General features: G+C 49.0%; 1 protein-coding gene across 2 annotated transcripts in view; it reads left to right on the top strand.

The window, feature by feature from the left end:
- The window catches only part of MGAT3 (beta-1,4-mannosyl-glycoprotein 4-beta-N-acetylglucosaminyltransferase), a 259,794-nt gene extending 240,362 nt beyond the window's left edge, over nucleotides 1–19,432 (top strand). For both annotated transcript variants that reach the window (XM_069652945.1, XM_069652946.1), the window contains one exon: nucleotides 7,729–19,432. In XM_069652945.1, the coding sequence (XP_069509046.1) occupies nucleotides 7,729–9,235 (1,507 nt within the window). In that variant the 3' untranslated portion in view covers nucleotides 9,236–19,432. The remainder of the gene's footprint in view (nucleotides 1–7,728) is intronic.
- Nucleotides 19,433–23,558: the final 4,126 nt, after the last annotated feature.

The following is a 23,558-nucleotide window of genomic DNA, read 5'->3' as shown; positions in this document are numbered from 1 at the left end:
CACCTGCTCAAATCCATTGCCTTAAAGGCAGAGTTAATGGACGCGGTTCTAAAGGCGACGTTGTTTCATCTCCAACCACACGTGCACTGTCCCATTTAGCTCCTATAGTTGGGCATTAAAAACTGTAAACATCATCAAAGGTGGGAAAGTGAGGTTCCTGCTCTAGTTGCTAAAAAAGGGGTCCGTTGTCCCCTTCCCCTAGTGGATTAAGTGGGATGCTAAATCGAGGAGGGGGAGCTCTCATTAGGGGGTGTTACCTATGTATGTGTGTACGTAGGCCACGCCCCCAACGAGAGCCCCCCCTCGCCAATGGGGGGTAAGGAGCTGGTGAAAAGCTGTGCACACTGGCATTATTGACTTTGGGGCACCAAAGGGTGACACCAGTGTGCCCCAGCTCTCACTCGCAGCCGGCAGCCCTTTCATTCAAAGCGCTGTGTGGTTAAAAACCACGGGCTCCTTGCATGACAGGGCTGCCTGCTGCGTGATGACTATGTACTCCGAAATAGGAGGGCTGGAGGACACAGACTCTCCTTTTGTTTCCCAGTAAAGAGTCATCACGCCTGCCTGTAACATAGACTGCCTTTTATAACGAAGAAACTGTATATTCTTCTATTGTATTGCCTTACTGTGTACTACCTATTGTTTAACTAAGATAATGCATATCCTTGTAACGCACCCAGATCCCTCTGGGTTTGGAGCACACTATAAATAAACAACCGAGTCATTACGCATCACAAAACCTTGTTTAAAAGGCTTCATGCTGCGTGATGACTCTACTCAGAAACAAAAGGAAAGACAGGGCCCTCCACCCCTCCTCCTGTTTTGGAGTTCAGAGTAATCTGGAAGCCATGCAGCCAAAGCCATGGTTACACTGGCTGGCTGCAGATGTCAGTACTTCCCAAGTCCGTGTAACTGTGCAGTGCTTCGGCTACAGGGCTGCCCGAGGTGTCGGCATGTTTAGGGCTAGTCGGGAGTGGGCCCCCGCTGGGGTGCCCTTTCTGGAAACTGCAGAGGCTTGGCCCCCGCTAGAGCTGGACCACTTAAAGCCCCGCTCCCCCTCCTTGTACTCGGCGCCCATGGGAAGAGAGCAGAGCCAGGCTGGGCACCATGCGTTGCTGATTGCCTTCGACCACTCTAGATTTCTTGTTTCTTTGGTTCAGAGATGGCCGGCCGTTGATGTGAGCCTGCTGCACTGCACCTGGGGGCAGTTAAGTTTGCTTTCCTCTATGGGTAGTTCATCAAGAACCGTAATCAAATCTTTCCAGTCCTTGTAAAGGCGGGTGGGCTCGAGAAAAGAGCCACGCGGGGAAGAATGCAAGTTTTCGGCCTTGCGCGCGCTGACCGCGTGTTAGAAGCACGTGCTAGATGAGGGCCACGCCTGCCGCGGAAAGTCATGCTCTGTCCAAACTAAAGTACTGAGTTGATTTATAAGGCAGCACATAACATCCGCCCGCCAGCTCTGACTCATTTGGTCGCTCAGTATGGACAGACCAGGGCATTCTGGTCTATTATTGTCGAGAATGTATTAGTGGCAAGTAACACCTGGCCTTGGGCGTTGGGTGCCATAAACACTCGCCCCATCTGTTCGTGCTATGCTCTGACTGTGAGTACACCCTGTTAGATTCACGGTACCCACTTTTTTTTTTTAAATTTTGGGCGTATACTGTATACTAACAACATGAAATGGATACACTGTCTGAAGAGATGTTCTGGAGGAGGGTTGCGTGCATTGAGCTATGTATGGCATGTGCTTCATGCGCATAGTTGCCAACATGACCCATTCCAATTTGTAAGTGCTTGTCCAGACCTGGTATTATTCTTTGCATTCTGGGACTTGTAGTTCTGATTACCAAATTATACAGCTCAAACTACGATTCCCAGAATGCAACAGAAAAAACAAACCAGAAATGGCTAGTGCCTACAGATTGGAATGGATAATGTTGACAACTATGCCTGCCTGTTCAGTCACCCTTGAAACAGGAGTGCCCAACTTTGTGCCTCAAGGACCAAAGCATACATGTCCACATTATCCATTCAGAGACGTTAGTCCAGTCCTGGTTTTAACTTTGCTTTCGGGGACCTGTATCCTAAATTTCCCCCATTAAAAATCATCCAGGACTGCAAGCCCCAGAAAGCAAAGCTAAAACCAGGACTGGACAGGCATCTCCCGAATGGAATGGACAATGTTGGTATGTATGCTAGGGTTCCAGATAATCAGGCTTGATGCATGTACAAGCAAATCAAAATGGGAATTCCTTACAGGGTCCGTGGTTAATCAGCAGTCCTTGCCTGACTGAGGCCCTCGATGACCGCAGCTGGACACCTTCCTGTGAAAATGTCCTGCTCTTTCACAGCACCCCACGCCCCTCCCCCGCCTCGCCCCCATTCATTTTCAACCCGTGCTTTTATATGCAATCAAGTCACCGAGAAGACATCGTTTGGTGCAAGTGGCACTGGATGTGAAAATAAAACAAAAACAAACCATTGCTGATGCAGGGTCCCAGATACGGCGGCATACTGGGACTTAAGGGTCAAAGGCAAGAGACAGTGCCTCTGTGTGCGGTGATGAGGCTCCCTGGGAAATGGAAGCATTGGTCGCCTCTGGGCAGAGCCCTTCCACTCACTGTGTGGGCGGATCCAGGGAAAGGGAAGCAGTGGTCACCCACACATGGAGCACTATCTACTCTCCGTGTGGGGTGATGTGGATCCCTGGGAAAGGGAAGCAGTGGTCACCCACAGCTGGTGCACTGTCTACTCTCCGTGTGGGGTGATGTGGATCCCTGGGAAAGGGAAGCAGTGGTCACCCACACCTGAAGCACTGTCTACTCTCCATGTGGGGTGATGTGGATCCTGGGACGCAATGGTCACCCACGGCTTGAGCACTGTCTACTCTCCATGTGGGGTGATGTGGATCCTGGGACGCAATGGTCACCCACGGCTGGAGCACTGTCTACTCTCCATGTGGGGTGATGTGGATCCTGGGACGCAATGGTCACCCACGGCTGGAGCACTGTCTACTCTCCATGTGGGGTGATGTGGATCCTGGGACGCAATGGTCACCCACGGCTGGAGCACTGTCTAACTCTCCATGTGGGGTGATGTGGATCCTGGGACGCAATGGTCACCCACGGCTGGAGCACTGTCTAACTCTCCGTGTGGGGTGATGTGGCACTGTCTAACTCTCCGTGTGGGGTGATGTGGATCCCTGGGAAAGGGAAGCAGTGGTCACCCACACCTGGAGACACATGTGGGGTGATGTGGATCCCTGGGAAGCAGTGGTCACACACGGCTGGAGCAGATGTCCAGTCATTTGGTCGAAAGACAATTGGTCGAATTTTTTTATTTATTTATATATATATATATATATTTCAGGTTTTCGTTTAGGAAAAAAAAAGGGTTTTTTAGCAAAAAAAAGGGGGTTGGGAGGACCCCCCCCAAAAAAAAGTGAAAATAAAAAAAAAAAAAAATTCGACCAAATTGCGTCGACCATTTGTCTTGTCGGCCATTTTTTTTCGACCAAATGACCTGTAACCGCTGGAGCACTGTCTACTCTGTGTGGGGTGATGCGGATCCCTGGGAAAGGGAAGCAGTGGTCACCCACAGCTGGTGCACTGTCTACTCTCCATGTGGGGTGATGTGGATCCCAGCCAGTGCACTGTCTACTCTCCATGTGGGGTGATGTGGATCCCTATGAAAGGGAAAGGATCCCTGGGAAAGGGGAAGCCGCGGCATGGGTAGTATAGCTAGGTGCCAACGTGCTTGTCTTGGAAGCAAGATGCAGCACAACACAGGTTCGAATCCCGGATCGCGCTTAAAAACCTCTTTGGTATTAAAAAGGGTCCTAGGTGCACTCTCCACGTGATGTGATGTGGATGTGTATCAATGGGAAATTAAAACTGTGTGCACCCACAGGTGGAGCCCCATCCACTCTCTGTGCACCTCTAGGCGGAGCCCCAGTCAGCCCACTCTCTGCATGCACTGGTGTGTATGCTTGGACGCTGAAGGCAGTGACTCCCACCAATGGCGAAGCCACGTTCTCTTCTCCTCTTGTTTGGGTGCATAAGCTGCTCGCAATAGCAGTAGCTCTCAACGCTTCCTGGCTCTTCAATGCTTTTTCCAGCTGCCCGTCTGGGAAGCCGCTGAGGGGGTTGGTTCATAGCTGCAGAGGGCCTCTATATCTCTCACTGGGCCGGGCCTCCAATCGACCAATGCACTCTTTGATCAGTCGTCGCAGTCTAAAAATAGAATGATTGGTCCTTTGGCCTCAGGGGGAAGGATAGCGGGTTGGGGTGAGATGTCAAGGGTAATGAGGTTAAAACAAATCCTAATTTCTCTTTTGCTGGCAAACTTTATTGGCCTAGAGAGATGACAGCAGAGCTACTCTTACTGGGGCGCGAGGGATCAGGTGTTTCTCGAGATGTGCTAGCTCAAAGACCTGCACTTACTGCATGGGCTGCTGACCCCCTGCCCCCCTTCTAGTGATCACTGCCTGGCACTTACCTGTTGGCTCCACAACCGGCTCTTGCACTTACCCGTTGCCGTGGCCGTGCTCCCTGGCACTTCACCTCTGTAGATCCCCTAGCGCTTACCCCCTTCCTGGGTCCATTCGCTCTCTCTGCACTGGCATGATTCAAATGTTCACAAGGCCTATTAGGACCGCTTTGTCTTTCTATTTTGCATATTCTTGTCTTGCTGTTTTTTTCCCTTCCCTTTGCCCTGTGGGCGCTTTGAAACACAATTTTCTTGATGCATAAGCGCCTTACAAATGTCCAATAAAATAAATAAATAAATGGTAGCAGTGCTTCACTCGGAATATAAATTGCCTGGTGTGAAATAAGAGTCTTGCTTGGAAGGAAAATGGACACCGGTCATGTCACACAGCTTGTGGCCTCCGGCCTTATTCCCAAGATTAACGGCCTTTATATCTACTCTGACACCACTGGAGGCGAGAGGATCTGCGCATTGCGCAAGGCAAGTGGCATAGTTTCCCCCAAGGAGTGTGCGTGGGTCTATGGAACAGCAGCTTGCTTCCCTGTCGGTTCTCTCTGCACATGTAGTACTTGAACAACGCCACCTATACCAAAAGAACAGCCTTCCCGTATAAGCAATCCAAACCACGCCCCTTTGGACCCCTGGTGGCCTTCTATTACCACGGGCCTCCGTGCAGCTACTGGAGGTCAGTAGGGGCAATTTAAGCCTTAATCGGGAACTAGGCAAACAGCATTTGTATCCTGAAGCGCTACATATTATTTTACTATACACAGATTGTGGGCCCCCTAAAACAAGAAACCCGCCCCACTACCCCAACCACCCACCCTGTCCCTCCCTCCACCTCCACTGGCACCAAAGCTAGCCCACCGCTACAGACATCCCTACAGCTCTGCCCCATCCAGCACCACCTGAGCCTAAAAAATACTCAATGTGACCATATGGCGCCTTTAGGACAGAGTGAAAAAAACAAGCATTGGCACTGCCAAGCAGTGCATAATGGTATTAAACAGCTATTGATGGTAGCAGGTGCAAAATGATGCAGGTAGCAGGGCATCTAATAGAATAGCAGATATAATAGCAGTGCCTGGCAAATGCCTAATACGTACACACAAACCAAAATGGTTAACTATGCCAATGCTTGTTTTTAGCAGAAATTCAGTGAAGGACAGGAATAGTGCTTATGAATCGAGTGGCTGGCGGCAGACGTGGTTCAGACATTTTTATTACACCCCTAGCACATTTGCAATTCTAAGTCTAACTCTCAGAAGACTGCTTTAAAAAAACACTGGTAGGTACTTTGAGTGCAACGTTTGATGGCAAGGCATGATTAAAGTGGGTTCTAAAGAGTTCCCATGAGGAGCTGTTTTGGGCAAGCAAAGGCAGAAACTGGGTTGGAGTGGCCATAGGGATGAGCCTGGCCAGGGGAAGTCAATAGTTGGGCAAATAACCAAACAACACCTACAGGCAGTGCTTTAAGTGGGCCGGGGCTGGCCAGGTCACCCTGCCAGGGCCCCCCGGTCCCACCATGCCATGGCGGGTCAATATCCCGCGGCAGGCGCGACGGGAGATGAGCCCACCACCATGATTGAGTCAGGCAGCTGTGAGTGACAAAAGTGTCAGCCAGCCACAGTGTCGTGCTAAGCAATGCTGTGGCTGGCGGACACTTCTGTCAGTCACAGCTGTCTGCAGGAAACACACTGCACTGTCTCCAAACTGTAACTTCCTCTCTTGACCCCTCACAAGGGGTCAGGAGATGAAGTTGCAGTTCTTTGTTGCCTGTGGGCAGAATCATGCCCGCACCCGCTCCCCAGATCACCGAAGCATCTTTGACCCTCGGCGAACCTAGGGGCTGTGCGCTGCAGATTTGAGAACTGAGCCCACAATTGAACAGACCTGGTATATTTGTTTATATGTGCATTGTTTGTCGGATGTGCGTATCCAACAAACAATGCATAAATAAATAAACTGAGTAGTGGTCTGTTCCTGCTCCGCGATGACGTGGTTAATTTATTTATACATTATTTATACATTGTTTGTCGGGTACGTATATCTGACAAACAATGCATAAATAAATAAATAAAACAGGTCTGTTCAAGGAGTCAAACCAACAGTACGAAAATATAGAAAGGAACAAGGGGGATGAAGTAAGGTGAGGGGGCGGGCGGGAAAAGAAGTAGAGTAACAAGTGAGACTGAAGGGAAAAGCAGGAGAGTACAAGAGAGTGAGAAATAAAAGTGGTGAAATATTCAAATGAAATAGAGAAAAGCTAATGCCTGTTTCTTTTTGGTTTTCCTTGAATCTTGATTGTCCCTTAAACCGTGTTAGTATTTTGATAGGCTGAAGTGTTTGGTCCCACTCATTTCCTCTACAGCCTATCATCTCAAAAAGTGCCACCTGTTCATTCCTCTTCTAATGTGCACAGCATGCATGACACAGAGCAGGGGGATTGCTAGCAACACATTGAGAGTTCACAGCATAGCCATCCTCAGTCATCAAGCCCATGCTGCCACCCCCAGGGCCTCCGGCTCCAGTTTAACTCCACTGTGGTCCTTTGATACAGTAAGTGAGGGCCACTTCCAAGGTTCTACATGGTTGCTCTTCCTGGGCTACCGGAACAACTACTTCAAAGAATTTTTGGAGGTGTTTGCAGGTGTATCCGACAAACAATGAATACATAAATAAACCTGGTAGTGCGCTGAGCGGGAACAGTTCTTGGGTCACAAGGCCTCATCTGCATACACGACCCGGTTTATTTATTCATGCATTGTGTGCCGGGTGCACGTGCTGATTTATCTATTTAGTTTGTACCAAGCAGACTGTGTTGTGATATGCGCTTAGTTATATAGGCCAGACCATTTTTACATGTTCGACTTTAAGCCACTCCCATCGTGCAAGCCACGCCCCTGAATGAACCCCCCCATTTCTTACCCCACTTAAAGCACCGCCTACAAGCATTGTGTCCCTCCTCATGTGCCATTTCTCCTTATCTTTACTCTAATGCAAAAGTTTTGGCTTATAGGTGGCGCTTAATGGCCCAAACTAATGAAGTCATGCTCCTTTCTTGCTACAAACAGAATATTCCAGCCTTTTTACAGGAGTCGATAGGGTGAGGGGTTGCTGGGGGTCGCAGGAGGAATGCCAACTGGTTGCTTTCTGCTTACAGTCCATGCCTGTGTCTGCATAGAGCGAGTGTTGTGTGTTGTCAGACACTAACCCCTTGTGTTCTCTTTTCTGCAGGATGAAGATGCGTCGGCACAAGTGGTTCCTGGTCCTCTGCATGGTGGGCCTCAGCCTCATCTCTTTCCTGCACTTCCTGAAAGCTCTCTCTTATGTCCGCCTGCCCCGTGACCTCACCGTATTCAGCCCCAACCTTGGCTTCCTCTGGATGACGGCGCCAGTCACCCCCCAGTTTGAACCGGATCCACCGCCTGCAGGGGCAGAACTTCTGCGCACCCCGCTCTACCCCAATGCCCCCCTCTTACAGCCCTTACACCCTGATGCGCCATCTGAGCTACACAAGGCACACCTCTTCCTGCCAGAAGACACCACAGAATACTTTGTACGCACCAAGGCAGGAGGTATTTGCTTTAAGCCTGGCACCCAGACAATAGACCGGTTGACTGCAGGGGGGCATGGCGAGGACAGAGCTGAGCGTCCCTCAGGTCATCAATCCCCCCGTAAGCCGTTGGGGAGCACTCGGGCCAAGCGTAAGACTCGTGTTGAGTGCCCATGCCTGCCAGGCTGGCATGGGCCCAGCTGCGGAGTTCCCACAGTGGTGCAGTACTCCAACCTGCCCACCAAAGACCGCCTGGTTCCACGGGCCCGACCCCGCCGAGTGATCAACGCCATCAATGTTAACCACGAGTTTGACCTATTGGCTGCCCGCTTCCATGAGCTTGCAGACACTGTGGATGCCTTCCTGGTCTGCGAATCCAACTTCACAGCGTATGGCGAGCCCCGGCCCCTGAGGTTCCGCGAGATGCTGCTCAATGGCTCCTTTGACTATGTGCGGCGCAAGATGGTCTATGTCTTCCTCGACCACTTCCCTGAGGGAGGCCGACAAGATGGCTGGATAGCAGATGATTACTTGCGCACATTCCTGACCCGCAACGGCATGGGCCGGCTGCTCAATCTGCGCGACGACGACATCTTCATCATCGATGACGCAGATGAGATTCCGGCGCGGGAGGGGGTGCTCTTCTTGAAGCTCTATGATGGGTGGACCGAGCCCTTTGCCTTCCACATGCGCAAGTCCCTCTATGGTTTCTTCTGGAAGCAGCCCGGCACCCTGGAGGTGGTGTCTGGCTGCACCGTGGCCATGCTGCGAGAGGTCTACGCCACAGATGGCATCCGGCTTCGACGGAGAGAGTATTACACCATGCCAGGGTTTCGCCAGTACGAGAACCACACAGGTCACATACTGGTGCAGTGGTCCTTGGGCAGTGCCCTTCATTTTGCCGGCTGGCATTGTTCCTGGTGCTTCACTCCTGAGGGCATCTTCTTCAAACTCGTCTCTGCCCAGAATGGTGACTTTCCGCGCTGGGGAGATTACGCCGACAAGAGGGACCTTGGTTACATCCGTGATCTGATCCGCACTGGCGGCTGGTTTGATGGCACAGCCCAGGAGTACCCACCAGCGGACCCAAAGGAACACATGTTTGCACCCAAGTACTTTTTGGCCAACTTCGAGCGCTTCCGCTATTTGCTGGAGAACCCTTACGAGAAGGCAGAGCCGGGTGGGTGAGCTGCCCCGGATGAGTGGGGAGATGGGACAAGTCACCGGGACCCCATGCAACATCACTGGATCATGTACTGCCAGGCCTTTGCTGTTGTTTTTGGTTCATTATACCCATTGCAACAAAACTTTGGGGGCACACGAGAAGGTATTTGCAGGTGGTGAGTCGCCCAGTCGGAAAGGACCAGGTTTTCATTGGCCTCTGTTATACCCAAGGAATGGGGTCATGCAGGGCCCATGTGTTGTACTGACTTCATCACACAAGTCTGTCATTCGTATTTCCAGGTGCTTGTGTGGGGGATTAACATGTGCAGCATATGTTTTCTTCGACTGTCAGATGCAGGAGCATCGTTGAGCTGTGGGATGGTGCCAGTACATGTGGCAATTACTGTACAGTATGGCTGCTCATTGCACGAGCTGTCTTTGAATGCCAGTACTTAAACAGCTGAGGATCCTGCAGGCCAGGATTAAGGTGCAGTCTCGCACCTGTGTATGGTGCAAAGTGCAGGAATAGGAAAGGAACCTGCCTGTCGGGAGTGATGTGCATCCATAGGGTGCGGGTGTGTGTGGGTGTGTGCGTCCGTGTTCCTACCGGAACCGATCAGGGTGGAGATGCTTCTGCCAACCTTTGTATGGGTCCCCGACCCCGTACTGGCACAGCAGGGTCTACTGCAGGTCAGCACTGGGGTGCATTGGCAGAGCTGCGAGTCCCAGGGATGGAACCGATGGCAGTGGTGTAGGTCGAGACGGAAGTGCAATGACAAGGCTGTGTGTAGGTCTCGGTACTGCAACAGTAGGGGGTGGTAGAGGGGGGGTAAATGTGGAGCTGTGTGCACGCCTAATTGCCTGTGAACTGCTTCCCTAATCTTAGCATGCACTCGTGGCCAGGCTGGTACTATTTTTAAAGGGCACGGGCGCCACAAGTCTCCGGTCTGTTGCAACTCAATTCCCCGCCCTCTTCCTGCCTCTCCTTTCCTCCAGCTTCCTTGAATCTCCAGGCAGGCGAGTCTACAGGGGTGAGGTTTGTGGATTTTGGGCCAAATGTTAATGGTTTAGCCCCATCTCTTTTGGGGACCCCGGGTTGGGTGCAGCACTTCCTCTGCTTTGGTCTTGGGCAGATCAGCTCGAACCCCGGAATAACCCCTCTTGTTCGGATATTTAACAGAATATAACTATGCATCGCAGGCGGGACGCTGACCTTACTTTCCATTGGTCCTTTGAAAGTGGCCAAGAGTGGAGCAGCGCAGCGACGTCTGATGCTCTCGGACAGGGAGAGAGGCGTCAAGGGCCTGCGCTGTCCCATAGTGACATCTGTCTGAGGAGAGCGGAGATAGTGCTCCTGTCTATGGGGCCATAGAGGCATGGGAGGGTGAGGGGAGGAAGAGGGGACATCTTTCCATTCGGGAAGTGCTTGCCCCACCCCCACAACACACCTTGACAACAAAGCTTGACATCCACACACGCACCCATGATGCGAGGTGGTCGGTGCCCCCTGGCAGTGCCCCCTAAGCTCCTCACCAGTGGCCGCAGGTTCTGCTGCAATTTGGCATCTAAGTGAGGCACACAGAACGAATTCATGGGTGCCAGGCATTCCTCACACAATAACTTCTTAGTCAAAACACCTAGGCGGCAGAAGTTGTTGAGTTTGTAAAGTTACAGCCAGCTCGTGATGTGCTCAGAAAGTAGATGCCAACATCCCTCGGGGTGTAACGAGATAAGGGACAGATGGGAGCTGGGGCTAGACCACCAGCGTGGGGGTGACGATCCGATAGCTATACTCCGCTTTCGTTTTAGAGAGCGGATTATCTCACCACTGCCACCTGTGGAGAGGGGAACCAATTTGCCCAAGAGGAGCGTGGGAGATTTTATGCCAAGCGTATTTATTGTTCCCGAGTGGCAGGTGTGGGGAGGGGTTACTACCATAAATAGTAGTTGGGCCCAAAAGCTTCAGCCTCACACAGAGAGCTAGATCCTGTCGCCCTCAAACAGGAAAATCGAGGCCTCTAAGTCAGGGCTCGACGTGAAGGAATCGCCCCCCCCCTCCGGAATTGCTTCCCTCTGAGCAGAAGTGGCCCCAGTGAATGGTGAAGGGCACCCTGTTATTGCTGAGGATACCCGAGCTTGCAAGGACAGTAGTTGCAGATGACCAGAGAACAAGTAACTCCCCCTCTCCATCGCTCCTCAATTATCAATGTCTTCATCAGTAGTTCCCCCTCTCCATCGCTCCTCAATTATCAATGTCTTCATCAGTAGTTTCCCCTCTCCATCGCTCCTCAATTATCAATGTCTTCATCAGTAGTTTCCCCCTCCATCGCTCCTCAATTATCAATGTCTTCATCAGTAGTTCCCCCTCTCCATCGCTCCTCAATTATCAATGTCTTCATCAGTAGTTCCCCCTCTCCATCGCTCCTCAATAAGCAATGTCTTCATCAGTAGTTCCCCCTCTCCATCGCTCCTCAATTAACAATGTCTTCATCAGTAGTTCCCCCTCTCCATCGCTCTTCAACTATCAAGGTCTTCATCAGTAGTTCCCGCTCTCCATCGCTCCTCAATTAACAATGTCTTCATCAGTAGTTCCCCCTCTCCATCGCTCTTCAACGTTCCCGCTCTCCATCGCTCCGCAATTGTCAATGTCTTCATCAGTAGTTCTCCCTCTCCATCGCTCTTCAACTATCAAGGTCTTCATCAGTAGTTCCCGCTCTCCATCGCTCCTCAATCGACAATGTCTTCATCAGTAGTTCCCCTCTCTATCGCTCTTCAACGTTCCCGCTCTCCATCGCTCCGCAATTGTCAATGTCTTCATCAGTAGTTTTCCCTCTCCATCGCTCTTCAACTATCAAGGTCTTCATCAGTAGTTTCCCCTCTCCATCGCTCCTCAGTTTTCAATGTCTTCATCAGTAGTTTCCCCTCTCCATCGCTCCTCAATTATCAATGTCTTCTACAGTAGTTTCCCCTCTCCACTGCTCCTCAATTAACAATGTCTTCGTCAGTAGTTCCCGCTCTCCATCGCTCCTCAATTATCAATGTTTTCATCAGTAGTTCCACCTCTCCATCGCTCCTCAATTATCAATGTCTTCATCAGTACTTCCCCCTCTCCATCGCTCCTCAATTATCTATGTCTTCATCAGTAGTTCCCCCTCTCCACCGCTCCTCAATTATCAATGTCTTCATCAGTAGTTTCCCCTCTCCATCGCTCCTCAATTATCAATGTCTTCATCAGTAGTTTCCCCCTCCATCGCTCCTCAATTATCAATGTCTTCATCGGTAGTTCCCCCATCGCTCCTCAATTATCAATGTCTTCATCAGTAGTTCCCCCTCTCCATCGCTCCTCAATTAGCAATGTCTTCATCAGTAGTTCCCCCTCTGCATCTCTTCTCAATCATCATTGTCTTCATCAGTACTTCCCCCTCTCTATCGCTCCTCAATTATCAATGTCTTCATCAGTAGTTTCCCCTCTCCATCGCTCCTCAATTAACAATGTCTTCATCAGTAGTTCCCCCTCTCCATCGATCCTCAATTAACAATGGCTTCATCAGTAGTTTCCCCTCTCCATCGCTCCTCAATTATCAATGTCTTCATCAGTAGTTTCCCCTCTCCATCCCTCCTCAATTAACAATGTCTTCATCAGTAATTCCCCCTCTCCATCGCTCTTCAACTATCAATGTCTTCATCAGTAGTTCTCCCTCTCCATCGCTCCTCAATTATCAATGTCTTCATCAGTAGTTCCCCCTCTCCGTCGCTCATCAATTATCAATGTCTTCATCAGTAGTTCCCCCTCTCCATCGCTCATCAATTATCAAAGTCTTTTCCCCCATTGAATTGCACTGCGAGGCCAATGTTTACATGGACACTGCATGGAACGCCGCCCTGCATGTCCCCATCCAAGTAGGGTTTTCTACACAAGAGCCAGGCTGTGGGCGAACAGGGGAAGTGGACTACTCGGCCATCACAAACAGGGGAACAGTTAGGGGTGCGGGGGGATTTATGTGTGTCCGTGTGTGTGTATGCGTCTGTGTGTGTGGGGGGGTGCAGAGTCCTGGAGATCTCAAGTTGCTCTTGCTCTGTCCCATTTTCAATCTGCTGTGGATAAAGGGGGTGCATATAACTCGGTGTCCTCATGCCTCAACCATTTGTAAGCAGGTAGGGACTATTATGCGGCCTCTGGTGAACTGAGTAGATTGCACACACCAAGCTGAGGGTTCATATAACTGAAGTCGACTCAAAGCGGCTCGCATCGCGGCTGCCCAACTCAACAGGGCAGATGTGAAGAACCTATTTATATATAACTTCCTTTGCTGTGAAGTACCCACTGCCCCTGTCTATACAATGTTGTACTAAACAGCCCTCCCAGAAAGCTCTGCTACACACAATCAGACTGCTGCTCCTGGGGTCCACTGTGCTCTGTGTATGACCTGAATGGTTTATCTGGGGTGGGGGGCATGGGAAATCGTGCACATGCTGCTAGGGGCATATCGTTTGAGGGGATGTCAGACATGTCACTCCTGCACTGAGCCCTGGGCATGCGTACAATGCTATTCATTACTATCCAATGTATTGCTCTGAGTTGTTTTTTTTCATTCAGACTCCGGAGTGGCCCCTCACGGAAGGGGGCCATTGTACCTCCTCATCCTTCTTCCTCGTCACAGTCTTTACTCTGAGGTGAGTTCTCTCCCAGGAGACCGGTAGTTCGCAAGGCCCCTAAACATATCATTGGCTCTTCCCCTTTTTTAGCTCCTGCCCTAAGCCGAGTATAAAAGAACCTCTGACTCACCGAGACTCCCTGGTTGATTAGCAAGTGGTTTAAAACCACTGGGTATTGTGGGAGGGAGGGATGTCAAGGACTGTGACGAGGAAGTCCGGGAATCGGAGTAATGAAGATAAGTAATCGAGCCATTATGCTATGTGTGTGCAAAGTATACTGTACGTCTGTTGGAGCATAGTGCTCCTTGTGCAGGTTTGTAAAAATCACAAGAGGCGTTGCGGGAAGGAGAAGACCCATCATCGCCTAATTGTAGAAAAGAAATATGGGAGAATTACATGTTTTGGTTTGTCTTATATCTGTGAATTGTGGGTGGCAGAGACCAGCATGGCAGGGGAGAGGATGTAGTCTCGCTCCCACCCATGGCTTGATTTACACTGATTATGTTTAGGGCTTGGAACTGAATTAACCTGAAGGAAGACACAAAGGTATAGTTGCCCTGTGTGGATGGCCAATGTTTCCCAGGCAACACAATGGAGGGCGGGCATGAGACAGAGAAGATTTACCTTAAATCTCTTTTCTTTTGTGTGCGGGCAGAGAAAGGTGAACAGTGTTCTCGATGGCACTGTCGGGCATATCAATACAAAGGAGCATTCTGGCCTTGTTATTGCCAATGGTGACTTGCACCATAGCTCTCAACATTTTTTGACACCAAGGCGGGAGAAAGCTAGGGTGACCAGATTTTTAAAAAAAAGAAAACCCAGACGGGCCAGAAACATAAAAGTAGGACGGCCGTAAAAACAAATAAAACGGTAGTCCTACTTCTATGTCGCTGACGTTTTGCGGAGGAGGGGAGGGGGCGGCTCCCAGGTACAATCATCTCATTGGAGGAGAACGCTGGGAAGGGGGTGGAAATGGGGGCGTGAAAAGCATTTCACTTGCTTTTCACGCCCCCATTCGTGCAGGAAGAGTCATGCCGGGATTTCGAAATCGGATCCCAGCAAAAATTAGTCTATGGGTCCAAGGCGGGTGAAACAGATGAAACAGATGAGTTGGCGGGTGGGCGGGTGTCGGTTGAGAGCTATGGTTGCACACTGGACGCGCATTAGCAAACCCTTCTCACACAAAAACGGAACCATCAAAAGTGTTAACAAAATGAGGGAGAAAGGCTCCTCCCCTCTGGCACCCAGGGCAAGAGTGAGCAGAGTCTAAGGTTGACTGGTAGCCTGTACACATAGTGTCATTGCTATATTTCATTTGTCCCGTAGGGATTTCATTTCTGGGTTACCAATGCCTCCTCCAGGGACACAGGTTGGGCAATGCCTATTAAAGTGGTACCCACCTCTAGATGTCTTTTGTTTCCTTTGATCAGGGGTGGACTGGTCTAGAGGGAACCCTGTAGGCCTCTGCACCCTGGGCCCCCTTTATATGGTAACCTATTTTATTTCCAAATGTTCTCATAGAAAAAGAGTTGGGCTTGCTGAAAATGTGTAATATGGGGCCACTTTGAAAATTAATTCCAGGGCCTCTTTTGGTTCCTAGTCCACCCCTGGCTTGATGTGACACTGCTGCCCAGAAAGGTCAAGTAGGGGATTTTTTTTGTTGTTGTAATGTGCAGCTCAAGCTAAGTGAAATAGCGTTAATAATAAAGAAACGAGCAGGCACCCACATTGGCAAACAGTACACATTCAAGCGTGTCAGTCAAATATGGCTTGTTCACTTTCCACTCTTTATTTCTATTGCAGAGATCGCGGGTTGTCCCACATCCGGGCCAATGAGTTCACCGATACGAATGCAGGACTAGAAAGTGAAAAAATACTGGCTAGGGTACTAGCATAATATATGGGACAGCTTGGAATATGTTGTTCAGTTCCCAAGCAGTGATGGTAGGGTGACCAGATGTCCCGGTTTTGTCAGGACTGTCCCGGAATTGTGTGCTCTGTCCCGCTTTCTTTATTTTTCGTTTGGAAATGAAGTCATCAGTTTTTGGTGGTAGATCTTCATAGCAGGCAGGAAGGAATGCACAATCTCACACAGAAGAAATGCAGCATTTTACAAATTAAGATAGTGGTAGTTTGTGATAAATTAATTATAATACGTGTTTATTCCACCAGTATATAGCTCTCAACTCACACGCTTTTGGCGTGTGTCACCCGCTCTGTAAAGGGATGACTCACCCGCCAAGCCTCCTGCACTCCCATTAATTCCAATGGGCGTCTCACCCGCCAAAAACAAAATCGGGTGATTTCACCCGCCTTTGTAACAGAAATGGTTGAGAGGTATGCCAGTAACACTTCCTCCAACCACTACTGAAGTGTAGTGCCTTGACAGCCATCTTCAAGAGTTAGTCCTACTTTCATGTCAATTGCACTGTCCCAGAAGGCAGTGGGTTCGACGGACACCATCTGGACAATGCTTTGTCACGCAGTAACCACTGGGTGGCATACTGTCATATATGGCGGTTGAAAATGAAAATCAAAAGTTTTCTGCCACTTTTAGCCGAGTTTATTGGTTATAAAAACAAAACCACTTATTTAAAAACGTGTATATGTTTTGCCACGGTTTATTGTTTTGTAATATTAACCCTTGGCGTACATTTTTATTTCCCCCATATTTATAGATTGTTTTGGTCAATACGCCGTCAGCCTTTTTAATCTGCTAGCAGCAAAAGAGGCAAACATTGTCAGTTATCCTCTAAACGTTATGATAGAAACGAGGCTACCTGCCAGAAACGAACCACTCACAGTGCATATTGCACCACCTACTGGCTAGGATGAAAAGTGGCCTGACCCGTTTTAAAATGTGAAGACGGGAAACTGCGCATGTGTGCCTCCGGTGGCTTAGGGCTGGCCTCACCCTTGGTCCATGAGTCAGGGGACTTTGCTATTCATTGTGATTCCATTTCAGCACACCAGTTACCATTTTGGATGGTTTTCGCTTGCCTTGACCAGGGCTGGCCCTCCTGAGTTGATCTCTGCTTGTTTCAAGCAATTTTTAATTCCCTGCTCTTGTCAATCTAGGTTTCTCTTGACCAATGACGCTGGCATGCGCCGGCCATCTCGGCTTCATCTCTGCATGCATGCGGTCATTGTATATAGCCCCCTTTCACCAAGCCTGCTTATTCTATGAAAAATGACACTGGAAGGCTTCAGCATTCTTTGCCGAATCCCTGCACTCCGGATCCCGTTTTAGATTGGGTCTGTTTACAACAAAGTTCTTGTTTTTTTTGTTTGTTTTTGTCGTCCTCCAACACGTGACTGTGTTGGACACCTTGAATTGATCGCTGCACATGGGTGGCCGTTTTGAATTGTCTACAATTACCAAGCTTGCCTTGATTTGTTAACCAATGACAGTGGGTCAGGTCCCCCTACTTAGGCCAATCTCGGCACGCTGTGATCAATGACGTTGGGTCGGCTACCGATCTTGGTTACTGTGACATCCACTGTCTCAAAAGAGACAGCAGTGGTTTGGACTTTAAACAGCATTGATAGGATTTTTCACATTCAGAACTTAGTTTGCTGAAGGTTGTATATATGTTTTTTGTTGTGAAGATTCCTTCCACATGCTGCCAAAAACGTTACTAATGCTGATGTGGGCAATGCTTTTATCCAAGATGGCTGCCTCCTCAGGGGATGTGATGATAGAGATGGATACAGTAGGTAAGACAACTGTCTGGAAATGTTGATCATCTTGAAATCAGAAACATTTTAACTCTTTCACTTGGGATCACAGCGTGGACTCAGAGACATCAAATACTCACACATGGCTCCTTTTCTTGAATTGGTTGATTCGGGACACCTCACAGAGGCCTACTGTCTGCCATGTTGGAAACGTCGAGGCCATCTTCTAATCAGATGATTTCTACTGATGTCTCTTTTATAACTCACTGATGCCAAATGTTTTCCATAAAAGGAATACTCCATCCATCTTGGAATTGTGGAATTTCTGCTGACTTCCATAGAAAACCATACATGGGTTTACTGAAACTTTATGCAACCATGGTGGCATTTTTGAATGAAAGAAATCCACTGACCATAATGTGTTGCCTGACTGGAGATCACTGTCCGACATTTTGTGTTCAAAAGGGAAAATATTACTCATTACAAAGGGATGTCATAACGAGAACCACTGTCAAGTAAGTGGCAAATGGGTGGCCACTTAGTGGTTTGGGCGTTAACCACTGTCTTTAGTAACTCCTCTTCATTTAGGCAGCTGAAATTCCATCATTTTTGAGTGCAAGACTAGCCACTTGCATGACTAGGAAGCTCCTTTATGCCACATGAGTGTGTTAGAGCATTAACAGCTAACGCAATCCAGAAAGTATTGACTTGTTACCTCGTGAAGACATGTTGCGTTTGAGATGTTGAAGCTGCTCCACCTTGTTTAGCTTTTCAGTGTGTCCTATCGAGACCAATGCTCCTTCGCGCATTCTAAGAAGCAGAGAGAGTAGGCATTGCAAAGGGAGAAAGTTGGATGAGCTTTAGAGATGGACAAAGGAAGAAGAGCAGGATTTCTTGGGAGGGAAGACAACCGGGGAATGAGGAACATGATTTGCTATGGGGAGAGAAGGAACCGGAGGGTGGGTCGGGGGGAAGGAGAAGAGCTGAACAGCTGAGGGGGCAGAGGGAGAGTCAGCATGAACTGCTGAGGGGAAGAGTGGCAAGTGGGTCTAGAAACTGCTAAGGAAGGAAGGACAGAACACTGAAGAACAGACATCACTGAAAGGGGAAGAAGGGAAACATAGCAGGACATGCTTAGTGTGGGGTTTCAGAGACCGAGCGGGTAGAGGTTGAGATTGAAACAGTCTCGGTCTCATTTTGCCATCCCCTCTCAACAGAGATGGTGAGGGGCAGAAAACGATGGGGTGGAGGGGGGCCGGTGGGGAAGCAGGAAATGCTAGGAAACAAAAAGGGATAAGGGCATATGCCATGGAACCTCTGGGGAACGAGAGCATAGGTGAAGGGTGTGCAAGCAGGATGAGCTGAGTAAAGGAACATTGGAGGTGCACGGTAAGCATGGACAGCACATACAATGGACAAAGAATAGGATGCAGGAACCACTAAGGTTAGAGAGAGAGGGGAAGGAAAGGGTGCAGGAACCGCTAAGGTTAGAGAGAGAGGGGAAGGAAAGGGAACAGGAACCGCTCAGGTTTTTTTCAGAATTATTATTTCGTTCAAGCATAAAACTGGAAATTGTGTTTTTTTTCTTTTCTTTTTGGTGGGAAATGCAATGAGGATGGTGGAGGAGGTTGGAGGAGGGAGCAAGCTAAGACGTTACTCCTATGGCCAAGCCCCACCCACCCCCACATAGCCCATCTGTAATCAAAAATGCTATCTAATTAATTTAAAAAGGGAGATGTTTTTGTATGGATAATCAAGGTGTAAATGTTACAGATCATTGTTCTTGTAAATGATTGCACATTTCCTGTAACCCTCTAAGGGAAGATCAGGGAAACAACTATGGATTAATAAAAAATAAATCATAAATCATAAAAAGTTGAAAAACCATGCAGTAGTTGTGTTCTTTCTGTTTATAATTCTCACTTTCATTGGGGTCCGAGACAGTGCTACTATCGTCCAGGTCACTCAGATCTCTAGGATTCTGGCCTTAGACAGCAGAGCTATCCATCGAGTGACCAGATCATGCAGGGTCTGACCTCTGACAGGTGAGTGAACCATCTGATTAATTAAGTAATTAATCTTTTATACTGCGCTTAATACCGGGGACCAGTCTCTAAGCACAGGACCGGGATTCGAACCTGAGTAGCTCTGGGTTGTTTAGATTCAAGACTAGTGCGTTGCTCCTGAGTTATCCTCCCGGCAAGTCTAGGCAAAACTTCCTAATTCAGGCCTCAGACAACAAAGCTGCCTCTCTGGTTAGACCTCTGCCCTAGACAAGAGAGCCCTTCATCAGGTTACATGGAGCCTTCACGTATAGGACAGCAGAGCTCCTCCTCAGCTTTCACAGTTCAAAGCCACACATAGGCAGCAGAGCCGTCGCTCAGGTTACATGGAAGTCATAGGCAATACATTGGGCAGGTCGCCGCTCGGTTACAGAAACCCTCAACGGACCCTGATGAACTTTACAATCTCCACCCGCTTACTACTCCCACATTTCTGGGGAAGCCCTTAGAGAACCGCATCACCACACACATGTAACCAACACATCCCAGAATCCGACTATCAGTCAAGTTTCAGATCAGACTGCAGCACGGAAGCTGCAACCCTGCAAGTCCTCGATGACCCACTGGATATTCCTGACCAAGGAGAAGATTACTAACCTCTTCTCCTCAAACTCTAAGAATAGTTCAATACAGTGGTCCATGCAGTGCACTGCAACGCCATGAAACACTGCATGGGAATAGATGGGAACGCTTTTCTGCCTTTTGCCATATTGTACTAATTAAGAAGTCCAAATCCCCATATAAACCGAAATATATACAATGTATATGACACCCTGCCAGGATCTATACTCTCTCCTAGGATGTTCAACATGTTGCAGTTTCAATCAGAGTTTGGGCAGAGCTTTAGCCCAGATCGCAGACCGCACACAGCGGCGCCTCAAGGACCCGTCATAACACTGTGGTGGAGGTCACTCCGCTTTGAGCTCACGGTACACCTCTATGTCACATGACTCTGCAGGCTTTTTATATCCTTCCCCTTCCGGTTTAGAAGCTTCCCTCTGCTCCCATTGCATACCTGGACCAGCTGCTTCCCTTGGCCAATCTATGTCTGAGCAATTCCCTTGTGGGCAGGGACTTTCCATGAAAGTGTTCATAAGAACATTTGGCTCTGCCCATTTTCAGGCTCCATCTTTGCCATGCGGTCCACGTGGTCACTGTGGTCGTTTGTTGACTGTTGCCCTACTGGATCAAGTAGGTCCGGGCCTACAAAGCTTTTGGTGCAGGTTCCCTGTTCTCCCTTAATGTTGGGCAGATTTCTGCTGGTTCCAACCCAGCCACTACTTCCAAATACCCAGCCTACTGTTTCTGGGATAGGTGTCTGGTCTCCCATTCATCTATTGAATGGGGAAGTTTAGTTCATTCCCACTTGGGTAATCAGTCCGTTCCTCCTGTTCGAGGCAGGGTCTTGTCCACTGGGCCCAGGTGCATTGTGGTACATGGAGTTTTTCTTGTAACGGAGCTGCTTCCCAGGAACCATTACCCATCCTAAGAATCTGGTACATGCTGGTCACTATAGTTTCTCAAGAACCATCTAAACAAGTAGAAAAGAGACCTGGCCAGGACAAAGGCTGATAGAAATAGGGACAGAGACATACACGCCAATGCACATGAGTGGTTTCAAGCATACCGGGGAGCCAAGGGACAGGGGTCCCTCTTAACTCCATCACACCACCACTTCAGTGGATCTGGCTCTGGCATTGCCCTGGTAGGCCACCTACCCAGGTTGAAAGGGTTACTCGACCCCTCCCCCCCTCAACCCCACCCTCCTGACAGGGTCATGCCCATTGCACTGCCACAATCCCGATACTGAAATAAGTAATACAAAAAAAATAGGTATGCTAACATTAGAAAAACCAGCCACTAATAGGTTGGTCAATATCTAAGTAGAAAAGAAGTATCAACCGTGCTCCGAGACCAGCAGTATGTGCACACCAGTCAATCCCTGAGTCCCCAGTGGTGACCATAGGCAGAAAGAGGTGTGGAGCACCTGCTTTAACATCTGAGACACTTCCTGAAAGGGAGAGCAAGAAGGTATATCAATTGGGACACAAGATGGCAACTCCAGCAGCAGCAACCTACAGCTTACGAATAGCCAGCTCAACATACCTCCTGACCTGTTATGAGTGGGTCCGCTGGCACCAACTGGACTCCATAGTCAAGGTCATGCCACAGTATATACAGGCACAGGTCTAAGCAATTGTCCGGGAGTGCTAAATAGCATCAAATGCGGCCATTAGGGGTGTCTAGATGCAGCATAAAACACAGGCATACAAATCACCAGGGCAGCAGTGGTAAAGCCTCATGCCTTGTTGCACTGTTCGGCTTTAAAGGCAGAGACTCAAGTGACTCTCATAAAGACACCTCTGAAAGATGAAGGTCTCTTCAGGAGATTAGTGGATGTATCCCTAGAATAAGCCCAAAAAAGAATGTGACACACTCAAATCTTTAGCCCAGCTATTTAGAAAGCACTATGCTAGGTGCTGCTTCAGCAGTCTATGCAGATCATACAAAGGGCAAACCCAAATAAATGACAGCCTGGAGAGTCAAGGTGTTCAATTTGCCCACAGCAGGTGAGGGGAAATGCTCACAGTCTCACCTGTAGGGCCAACAACAACTGCCCCAATACAGAGGAGAGCATCCATGTAAAGGCCAAGTGAGAGTGATCATCCAGAGATGCCCCTCAAAAGCAGTGATTATTCATTTCAGGTTCTCTGCCATGCATCAAGCAAAAACAAAAGGCGATGGCTGGAATGCTTTGAATCAGTAAGAACAATGGGAAACCCTCAAGACCATTGCTTTTCAGCCTGCCAAACCATTACAGAATGGGAAAGACTGTATGCAAATCAGGGTTGGTCCTGCCCCAAAAGGCACAGTCCAGCCCGAACGGTTGGGTCGCATCCATTCTGCAGTAGACCAGACCCAACCCCAGACATCATTGGGTGTCATCAGTGAGGTTTCCCTTGGGTCTCTAGTTCCAGCAGGGTTGGGACCCACATCTGAGCATAAATGTCACAATTGGGGTGACTTAAGGTGATGGATGGAAGGCTTTGAATTCATCATGATCACAGGCTTAGCTCTGGGCAACCCAAGACCATTGTTTTTCAGCCTACCAAGCCATTACAGAATAGGAACGGCCATATGCAAATCAGCCATATGCCCTAAAAGCAGAAGTCCAGCGTGAACTGCTAAGTCACATCCCTTCTGCATGAGACCACAAGCAACCCAAGCAATTTTCAGCCTCATTTTTAGCAACATCTGTGAAGTGTGCAATTCAAGCACCACCTCCTGCCAAACATAAATAAGTTCACCAATTAATTTATGATCAATGGCACAAGCTGAATGATTGCACTTCAGGCAGGTCTACCAAATTGCAGACTGACAATTAAAAGCAGTGCTTTAAGTCGGATGATAAATCAAGGGAGGGGGGTGCAATATGGGAAATGGCCTAAGTAGTGGTGTGTGGGTGCATTTCCACAAAATGCCAAACATACAGAAATCAACTGGTGGGTTTCAGTGTCAGAAAATTGTTTGACTTTGTAACTCAGTCCATCGCAGTTTGCCTGCTCTTTAAAGAGTTTTATATTATTAAGCCAGTTATACAGCAAGACAGTGTTTCAAAGCACCATAAGGCAAAAGGGAAGGGAAAAACGGAGGAAATAAACATTGAAAATTGAGAATGAATGAATAGAAACAAAAAGCGGTCCTACTAGGCCTTCAAAAAAAGGGGTTGGAATTGGGGGAACTGCTATTAGGGTCCCCCAGTGGTGGGGGAGGAAGTGCCAGGGTTGCCTGTTGGGGAGGAAACAGGTAAGTGCATGGGCAGAGATGTTACAAGTGAAGTTGGTGACTTTACCGGCCAACAGGTAAGGGCAGAGTGGAGGCAATCCACTCAACAGGCGGGTGTGGGCCCAGAGGGCAGTGCATGTGGGGGGATGCTGATGGTGATTGGG

This window comes from Ambystoma mexicanum, chromosome 3q (assembly GCF_040938575.1).
Source record: "Ambystoma mexicanum isolate Mex_15411 chromosome 3q, UKY_AmexF1_1, whole genome shotgun sequence".
In the NCBI taxonomy this organism is placed as follows: Eukaryota; Metazoa; Chordata; class Amphibia; order Caudata; family Ambystomatidae; genus Ambystoma; species Ambystoma mexicanum.
This window is presented reverse-complemented; position numbering and strand designations above follow the sequence as displayed.